Here is a 10,306-nt window from a genome sequence, read left to right on the forward strand (position 1 = left end):
TGCCAACCCTGATCTGCCTTTTAAAACTAAAGATTCTCTCGGGGGCGGCGTGGCTCAGAGGTAGAGAGGTCGTCTAGCAACCGAAGGGTCGCTGGTTCGATCCTCACTTTCCCCCGGTGACCATGTCCAAGTGTCCTTGAGCAAGATACTGAACCCCTAATTGCTCCTGATGAGTAGGGTGGCAGCTTCCACTGTGTGTGTGTGTGTGTGTGTGTGTGTGTGTACACTCTCTCTACACTGTAGAGAGATAGCACTTTGAGTGCTATGTAAAAATGGCTCCATTTCCCAGCCCATTCAACACCAATTATTAACACGCACGCAGGAGCTTCCATGGCACCAGCGCTGTACAGGAGAACGGATGTAGAAGTCGACGAGGTGGAAATGATGGTCGTATCAGATGTTCTAAGGCTCAATGGCACTTCATCAGTCTGCCAACAAGGCAGGAAGAGAAAAACCATTACGCCTGTTTCCAAAGACCTTCGCATTTAATTCAGCAACTTGGCAACAGGAATATACAATATTACAGATATGTAAGAGCAACAAAAATAAATTTCTCAACAAATATATTTGGCATTTCTGATGATTTACTAAAGGAAGTGTATCAAAGTGAGACCTTCATGCACCCGGACACATTCCCCCACACAAATTTGACGATAAGAAAAGGAAACGTGTGCCTCACTTTGGCCTGTCTGTTCCTGTCACCGTACAGCAAAATCACCTCACATGAGTATCAGTGATGCAAGGAAAGGCACTCAGAGAAAAGCTGGGCCATGCCAATGAACGCAAAGCAAACTGACCACGACCACTTAAGCAACTCAATACTTTTATTCCAAAACCACATTGGGCTAAAAAATACAATCTGATTTTTACGTGTCAGTGTTCAGCTAAGATGCTTCCATCCAAAAATGGCGGAAAATGACCTTCATAATGTGCTTGACTTCAGCAGACGTCACACCGGTTTCTTCAAATTAGAAAATGAATTTCAATTTAAAACCACAGCACCAGACTCACTGCAGACATGTAAAAAAAACAACAACATTCACTGTAGCTACCACACCACAAAAAGTCTTCCCTCTACTCAAAATAGAATCGTCTTCACGGTCTGTACAAGGGTGTTCGTAAGACACTGGAGGTACATTCAGAAATGTGGCTACACATTAGTTTGACCTATGTGTGATATGTCATTCAGAGGGAACTCAGCACCTCAGGACGTGTGTGTAAATGTGAATGAACACACCATAACTGTGAAGGATAACTGTGGATTATCAGGGTTTTTATGAGCAAACTGAGAGAGCACCGTATGAAACTGGATAATCGTGTGGAGGAGGAAGCGTGGAAACCAAGGTAAAGAGATTCACTGTTTCAGTGTGCACAGTTCACACTCTAGTACAGCTGCTGGGGTTCTTATTCCATGCAAAAAATACAAAAAAGTCACTCATATTAAACATTAACAAAGCATTACAAAATCGGTTAGAGGACCGTTGCTACAGCTGTGAAGGAGTTGCTGGGTCTTCCTCAAAACCACGTCAGCTGCTGCCAAACACGCTAATTTATGGTGGCTAGCTTACTGCTACATTTTGGCTCCACAATCAAGTCTTCCCCCCAGTTTCTATTCTTACAGCTGACATTGTGTGATAGCGAGCTGGTTGAAATACATTTTGAGATGCTGGTTCAAGTGTACGGTGGTCGGGAGAGGACGACATCGAGGACTGCTGCAGACATGTTTTCACAAACACGGCGCTGATCAGGCAAAGCTGCCATCCATCACCGGTACAGAGTCCTTCCCTACACAGCAGAACAATCAAGGGGACAGGCGATCTGCTTCCCCCCTGCTCACAGCCTGCGTGTGATGGAGCAGGTGCAAAGAATCGCACCCAGAGGGAAGGATGAGGGCTTTTCTTTGCTGGTTTTGCTCACTCAGGCGTGACTGTAATGGGATTTCCTTTCCATGAAATGCACATCATCTTTGTCAGGTCCAGGAGTGCTCGCAGGCAATTTCATCAGCTGACCAGAAAATACAGCCCATTACGCCAAAGCTTAATACTTCCCAGCATGGTGATTTCTATTGATCTGGCACAGCCGGGTCTGTTTATCCACCACAAACCCCGGTGTAGGAGGAAAATTTGTTGACCTTTGTGCCCGATAACTCAAAAATGGGCAGAAACTGGAGGAACATGAACGCTTTGTACAATTTCTGCTCCTTGGAGCAGCGCGTGCTCGTTATTTCTGCATGATTACCTTTAAATACAAACCCTCAGAGCCCCGCGTCGACCAAACCAAAGACATGGACGTGCCCTCCTTTCCTTCTTCTGGCCAGCAGGGGGCAGCCCCACTGACTTAACATCTGGGTTGAACATGTTTATGGTCTCAATTGTTTTCTTCCTTGTTTCGACGAAACCGCACTCTACAGTGAGTGCGCTCGAGAGGCTGGACGTGTACAGTAGCCATGGTAATGTGTACATTTTAAAAGTCCTGAACTTGTTTTGGTTTGTTTTCACTCGTGAAAAATATAATTTAACTTTTCAGACACCTAAAAATGTCACTTCCAGCTGACATTTATTATTTTATCCTACAGTTAGCAAACGAAGCAAGCCAGCCAGCCCCGACGCTCTGCCCCCTCGTCTAATTGCGGTCACCTCTGGCTCTGTAAAACAAGACGGTGACTGTCAGAAATGATGAACTTAAGGCTTCAAAAGTCCACAAACTTGTGGATGATGTCATGGTGACTATTTTTATACAGTCTGTCTCCGCTGTTCTAATGAGCTGCTGCACCAGAGCAGTCGGAGGAAAAGAACCGCCAAGGGCATCTCGACAGAAGAGGGATTTTTCAAGCAGCTTCATTTCATCTACATGCCAGGTTTGGTTTCCCTCCACAAACCTGTGATCAGGAGTGTCGTCAGCATCCCTGTTCCCCTGCTGCACAAATATTAGCCCTCTAACAACCAATTAGCATCAGCAAACTGAGAGCGATTCTTGAGGACACTGATCACGTCACCTGTGCTCGCTCGGCCGCTCTCCTCTTCACACAAACTTTGTCAGGATAAGCTCAGGATGCATGAAAGAACTTTTGCTGAGGTTCCTTTCTTTCATATTTTCGCTGCCTTAATGAGGCCTCTTCCTCAGCTGTAAGGTAAAGAACTGGGATTCATGACAGGAAAGAAGAAGAGCAGAAGAGAGAGGGAGTTTTAGTGTGATGCATATTTTGATATTGATGCCTTTGCTAAACTGGCATTTCTGAATACATGTCTGTCTCAGTCAACAGTGCACAAGAATATTAACAGAACTCTGAAACTCCTTCATGCCGTCCCAGAGCGGAGAGGAGAGGACAGTCCCTCTCCGTCTGCCTGCTTCATGAGCAACTCTTAGTGCTCGGTCCGGATTCCCAACTAACGACCACGAGCGAGCCCACCCTCCATCACAAAGTGCCCTGATCAGCCGTGAAGAATCCGCCCTCCTTCTTCTTCCTCTTCCTCAGTCTGTGAGCCCTCCAGCAAACTGCAGCCACCAGCAGCATCATGACGCCAACACAGAGCAGCGCCACTGACACCACTTTGGTCTGGAGCAGCGTGTTAAAGGTGAATGTCACCCCTGTGCCCGCCATTCCAATTACTAATGATATCACGCCGAAAGGGAACACGCAGCGGTACCAGGACTTCTCCGTGCCTCCTGTAGCCTGGGCCAGCCGCTCCAGCGTGTGCAGAGACTCTGGAGGTTTGTCTCTTCCAGCGCTTCCTTCTCCTCCTCCTGAGCCGTTCAAACCCTGGTTCTCAGAGTCCTGGGGTAAGGTGTTGCCCTCGCTGCTGTTCCCAAAGTCCAGATCTGGGTGAAGAACCGGTGCAGGGGGCTGGCGGCCTGAGGAGCAGCCCATCTCTGAGTTACTGTCCCTGGGTAATGATGCGAGAAAGGCTGCCAGTTGGCTGTGACGATCCTCTCAGCAGGGGTCCGGTGCTTGCTGCTAGCGCTCACAACTCTCCACCAGGTTTCTCTATCGCTGCATGGAGGACCGTCGGGGCTGCTGGGTTTGTTGCTCTCAGCGCTTGCCAGCATGTGCCTGCATGTTTGAGAGACGAGCTGAGATGGAAATAGGACAGGAGGAGGAAAAGAAAACAACAATTCAGCTGGGAAACACTCACAAAGAGGAGGACACAAATGAAAGAGAAAGAACAAAAGCGAGAAAATGCTATTTTTAGCCCCCCCCACACACACACAAAGGATCAAAGACTCACGGCGTATCTCTAGTGTCCATCAATGAGCGAATGTGTGCGGTGCAGCCTCATCTCCCAGCAGCAGCGCGGCGGAGTGTGTGATGCCGATATCCACAGACTATATAATCACAGAGCGGAGGAGGAGGGGCCAATGGGAAGTGGTAGACATATTTGCAGCATTCTGATTGGCTCCCTCAGCAGAGTGATTTCAGGAAGAAGAGGTGGGGGCGGTTAACTGCTCTCATTCAGTGATTTCATTCTTTTTTTGTTGTGACGGATCATTTGAGAAATGCGTAGATGTGTTTTTTCTTGACCTGCTGGAGGCTGCTGTAAGAGTGTGTGTGTGTGTGTGTGTGTGTGTGTGTGTGTGTGTGTGTGTGTGTGTGTATGATTTGCAATTACACAGGTTACTTTAGTGATGTGTGACGCCTCAAGGGGATGATGGACTATCATTATTCTTTCCAGGAATTATCAACCTCCAGGATGGTCCTCAAAACCTTTTTTTCCCCTCCATGTCTTCAGGGTGCATCAAACAGCAAGAACCAGTCAAACTGAATGAAAAGCAAAATGCAACGTCCTGACGAGCTGAAGGTGAATGGACTCATGGACTCAGTTTTATAGAGCGCTTTTCCACCTTAGCGGCACTCCGAGCTCTTTACAGTGTCGTCTCATTCTCCCGTTCACACTCACACACTGATGGTGGAGCTGCCATGCAAGGCACCAACCTGCTCATCAGGAGCACTTATGGGTTCAGTATCTTGCTCAAGGACACTTCGACATGGTCAGCGGGGTCGAGGATCGAACCAGCAACCCTTTGGTTGCTAGACGGCCACTCCACCCCTGAGCCATGCCGCCAAGGTGAACCCCCCCATTGTCCCCCATCATGTGCGTCATCCGTGTTTCCCTGCACAAAGCCTCGCCAGGCAGCCTCACGTGCTCCTTGTCCTTGCCACACTCCTCTGTATTTTTGCCTATTTGTCCTCTGAACGACAGCAGAGAGACACATGAGCCTCATCTCTCTGCTAACGCACTCAAATTGCTGAAAGGTACAGGATCTGCTGGGTTCCTCTGCTGCCTTGTTTAGGCGGATATCTCCAGAGCACAGCGGCTCTGGCGGATGAGGTGATGTCAGCGCTCACCAGAGCTGCTGTAGACTGGCACTCGATAAAAGAAGGCAGAGGGCTACAGCAACAGTTCTAGTTTAATAAGAAGCTCTTCAGCGTTGATTCAGGTGGCTGATAATGGGCTCAAACCAGGAGAATTATACCTGTGAGGCTTAATTTGAATTGTTTGGGTTGTAATTATGCACCACAAATGTCAATTTGATGAAAAACTACAGGCACAATTAATTTAGTAGTGTCATGGTTGAAGTATTTGAAATGTCCCTGTAAACCATGTCAACAAGCACACATAAAGCGACACGTCTAAATAGAATGACCGGCATCTTTGAGACTCGTCAGAGCACTGAACGCTCAGGTGGGACGAACATCAATGACCAAACTGTTGCAAAGGGACTGAGCAGGCTAACAGAGCATTCATGCTAAGTTTATCCGTTTTTGCTTCATCTGTTGTTTGTAATAAGTGTGCGTGTCTGCATGTTCTCCCTGTTCCTGCTGGGTTCTCTCCGGTACTCCAGCTTCCTCCACAGTCCAAAGACATCAAGAGGGGACCAGGTTAATCCAGACTCTAAATTGACCGTAGGCGTGGCTGGGAGAGCCAATGGTTGTCTGTCTCTATGTGTTGGCCCTGCCATGGACTGGTGACCTGTCCAGGGGGAAGGCTGCTGGGATAGGCTCCACCCCAACCACCCTGAACAGGAGAAGAGGGAGAACATGGAGGGATGGAGGGATGGGTGATGGATGGACGGACAGAGAACATGCAGACTCCACACAGAAAGACCCCGTGCTCCAGCCGGGGCTCCACCTACAACCTTCATGCTGGGGGCCACAGTACTGACCACTGCTCCACCATGCTGCCCCACACCTGCATGTTACAAGCCAAAGTCCTTACATTTATGCCGGGGCCTAATTTACTCAAAGACGCCACACTTTCGCTGCAAAAAAAGCAGATTGTCCAGACAAAATGTTGGAAATACGATCATACGATAATCCCTGCATTTTGTTGCAAAAAAGTCACACATCGTTGCAGAAAGTTGAAAAATGTTGCGTTTACTTCACACAAGAGCAGCCATTTTCCTCCTGTTGCCTCGGGAACGTTGTGAAGTGACATCATAGGGAGACATGATGAAGTCCCCAAATCCGTCTCACTTGGCAAAAATATTTGCTTGGAACTTTGAGCTGTCAGTCTGCTTCAATATTCCAGCACTTCCTGTGGCGCAGTGCGCTCGCTCATCACAGGAAGTCATTGGAAACGACTCTTTACATGAAGGTCGTAGCCCCATGAGAACAGAGGGTTGGAGAACCACTCTTTATTTCTCATTCATCAAACTGCAGTTTTTGCAAATTTCCTACAATTTCATTGCTTGAAATTGTATAAACATCCCTCACATTCCAACACATTTTTTAAGAAAACCTGCTGCCTCATCAGGGATTTTTGCCTGCAACAATCACAAAAAAACTCAGCATTTTTCTGGAAGGACTGGATAAAGAAATAATCCCTCAGAGGGTATTTTTGAACCCTTGTTACACCTGAGAAAATGTGGTTTAAAAGGTTTAAAAGCCTGTGAATGAGGCCTGTGAACGAGTGACGTGGACCAGCAAGGTCGAGGCCGTTCAGGAGAGGAGATTTTGCCCAAATCTCTTGTGGTTCTTTAACAAAAATAAGAAAAAAAATATTAAAATTCATTTTATTCAAACTGAAAATTACATGAACGTTTTGGAACTGAGGGGTTGGTTGTATAACCAGGAGAACCATCATGCAGTGTCATCCCTGCTCCAGTATAAAGAGAATTATGTCAAACCAATGAATGTGAAAGCAGAAACAGGTCCTTGTACCAGAAGAGCCTCAACATAGCGACCACACAGAGGAGAACATCTTCAAATGTTGTCAGTTTCATCAAATGTCAGGGTAAAAGAGCAGTTGGTGTGTTTTTAGTGCTGTCAAAGGTCCAAGCAAGGGTTAACCTGTTAGCTTTACACACATGCATTTGCTCTGTTTTAGAGCTGTGACTCATTTCATTTTTCCATTCTGGGTTGGCTTGGGTAATTGAGGCATTGGCAGGCTCGGATGTTATTTCTGCAGTCTGGCTTCGTCATCCTGTTGCGCTTCAACCAGATACCTCTCTAATCTTTAGCTATTATCTTGTAATCCTGTTGAAGTAGCTTTTTAAAAGTCATTGTTCCTTCCAGCCACTAAGAATCTGCTTCTCTTTTCACTCATCTCATCTGAAGTCAAACTGGCTGGAGGTGGCGATGGTGCCCACAGCTGAGACCGAGCAGTAAAAACAAAAGCTGAGTGCTGAAAAGCCACTTCCACACGCTGATTGGTTTCTGCGCTGGCTGAACGTCCTGAGACGCCCTTGGACCCTTTCCCTGCGGTATTACTGTTTACATCCTTCTGCTGTTGCATGATGCTTTCAGTGTCACCGCTACTGAAGAAGCTCTCCGCTGCGATCTGCTTACATTCCTGATCGCACCTGAAAGCACCAGCAGCGGGCTGTTAACTTACCGAGTGAGCGTGTGTGTGTTCATCTGTGGTTCTTCTAGTGACAGATAGCAGCCTTTAATAATGGATAATGGTAGCGATACAACACAGAGGAGGGGGAGGGGGAGGGGGAGGAGAGCTATAGAAGGATCTAACACGCTACCAGCCACCGTGCTGCCGTCACCCGTTCATGCTTGGTAACAATGAGCAGCTTTGTTGCAGGAGACAGACATGCAGAACCACACAACCTCCCACTGTACACACACACAAACACACACACAAACACAGAAAGGCTGAGCAGCAGCGGGTTCAAGCTGAAAACGTTATTATGTGTGGATGTTTGACGATGGGCGTTGAACGTGTTCTCACGTGAGGCGGCGGCAGGATCAAACACTCATTTGTTTATATTGGCTGTTTTTTCCTGAATCTTCTCCTGATTGGAGGATGGCGAGCTGACACGCTGGCAGAGCCTCCCGAGCGCAGAGGCAGCAGCCTTAACCCGACAGCACATGGGAGCTTGTTTTATTTCTGCCCACAGCGAGCCACGCTCACCTGTCAGCTCACACAGGTGAGCAGGAATGACGGCGGCCTCAGCGGGGTGAGCAGGCCTGTACACAACCTGTCCAGGTGAGCGGTCAGGGTGGTTCAGTGAGCGGGGAGTGTGTGTTTACATGCACTCATCATCAGACTGACTGAGTAATGTACCGTGTGACCTTGAACAGCGGTTGCTATGGTGAGGATGTTGGGCTGCAGGTTCACTCACCTGAGGCTCCTGGGGATACTAGCATTACTGCTGTGATTGTACATATTTCAGAGTATTTGTACCTGTGAATACCAGAGACTTATGCTAGCTAAACTAAGCCGGCTACTTCCTGTTAGACAAATAATTCATGCAACTTTCCAGCTGTTATCACACCAAATGGGTCAACGTTTGCTGGTGAAACAATGACAAACTTGAGAATTTGTGTGATTCTCGAACCAGCGCATCCACGTACGTACGGAGCTGCAGCAGTAACCACCGACACCAACGGGTTGGATTTGTGGTGACTGACATTCAGAAGATGGAGAAAATGCAGCGCTCTGGTCTGGACATGGGATGCAGCATTTACAGCTTTCACCACTGAATGCTTGAGACAAAACCATAGCAGTTAAACTCAAAATGCCAGTCATTATTTGATGCGCACTTAGTTTTATTTCATCGTGTGCAAGACTGAGGCTCATAGCCTAGAAGTTCTGAGGATTCTTTTTAAATCCTCCATTTCGTTTTTAACACTTAGAATTTCTTTTCATGAATGAGATGCAGTGGCTCTCTGCTCTTCTCTTCCCTCTCAGGAGTGAAGTCTGACTGAAGGAACGAGCGAATCTATGAGGTCTTGACTCTCCATGAAGTGGAAGTGCACTTTTACGAAAGTTGCTAAAAAAAAGTGTTGAGTCTTGCTCCATTTCTTCTATGTACATATTCAAAGAGCTCTGTAGGCCTTCTTCATGCTTTATGCTGTCAATTATAGATAAAACTAGTACCAGGTTTTGAATGGTGTGTATGTGAAAACCGGCTCCGGGCCGTCCGGCCAAGCTGCCTCATGGGTGTTGGGGGGCCTGGGACACTGTTTAGTGTGTGTTTGTAGTGCTGCTAATGTGTTGCTCTGCTGAGCAAACATAATAGGGCCTGAGCCTGAAGGCACCTCAGGCCTCACAAACACAAAATCACTCAACAGTGTGAAGAGTGCAGTTATTGCAGACATGAGAAGGTGTGAGGTTTTTCTTTATGCGGTGAGATCAGATCATAACATCCGTCAGAACCACCAAATCCACCATGAAATTGAAAGTCACGACATAAAACAGAGTGCGCCGGTGATGAGCCCCCCCTCCCCCGGGCCTCGTGGCCATCCATGGGGACGCCTGTTGGTAGGACAGGAAGTCGGTGCGGTTCAGAAATGCTGATACGGGCTTTGGCAGGTTGAGTGTTGCCTTCAGGTTCACACTGTCAGGCCCATCTGGCAGCAAGCACAGCCAAGTCCTGCCCTGCCAGCCCAGCCGATGCTGCCAGGCACCCGTCAGAACACATTCATCATCATGTTACATGCTTGAGACACACGACTGAAGGTGCAGGAGGAGGACATTTGTAGCTTCAACGAGCTAGCGGGTGTAGTGAAGGAGGGGCGACTTGTAGCCCCCCTGAGTGCTGAATGTGTAAACTCAGTTGCAGTGCCTCATGTATCCACCAGGAGGGGCAGTGGATGGAAGCTGAGGTGGTCATAACTCATCCATTCTTCTTGGGATCTGAGGAGGGAGCGTGATCCCACTCAGGAATCCCACTGGGAATTCTTGTTAAGCTGGACAACCAAAAATAATGCTGTACTGTTGTCCTGCATTACATTTCATGGCTTTACACTGGAAATGATGCAGCAGGTGTTTGTTTGGTTGAAGCGGCAGAGTAGTTCACCGTGTTTGCACCAGTCAGCTTTCACAGCTCTGTTCTGCTTTTGGATCATTAATTT

The 10,306-nt window shown here is 47.6% G+C and overlaps 1 protein-coding gene across 1 annotated transcript; it reads right to left on the reverse strand.

The window, feature by feature from the left end:
- Nucleotides 1–499: 499 nt before the first annotated feature.
- Nucleotides 500–4,284, reverse strand: LOC147239273 (transmembrane protein 100-like). The gene is made up of 2 exons (XM_086195387.1): nt 4,227–4,284; nt 500–4,071 (listed from the first exon to the last, which is right to left on the reverse strand). The coding sequence occupies exon 2, from the start codon at nt 3,866–3,868 to the stop codon at nt 3,416–3,418; it is 453 nt and encodes a 150-aa protein (XP_086051513.1). The 5' UTR covers nt 3,869–4,071; nt 4,227–4,284; the 3' UTR covers nt 500–3,415.
- Nucleotides 4,285–10,306: the final 6,022 nt, after the last annotated feature.

This window comes from Aulostomus chinensis, chromosome 23, assembly GCF_037954235.1.
Source record: "Aulostomus chinensis isolate RoL2024-O1b breed Wild chromosome 23, RoL_Achi_v1.0, whole genome shotgun sequence".
In the NCBI taxonomy this organism is placed as follows: Eukaryota; Metazoa; Chordata; class Actinopteri; order Syngnathiformes; family Aulostomidae; genus Aulostomus; species Aulostomus chinensis.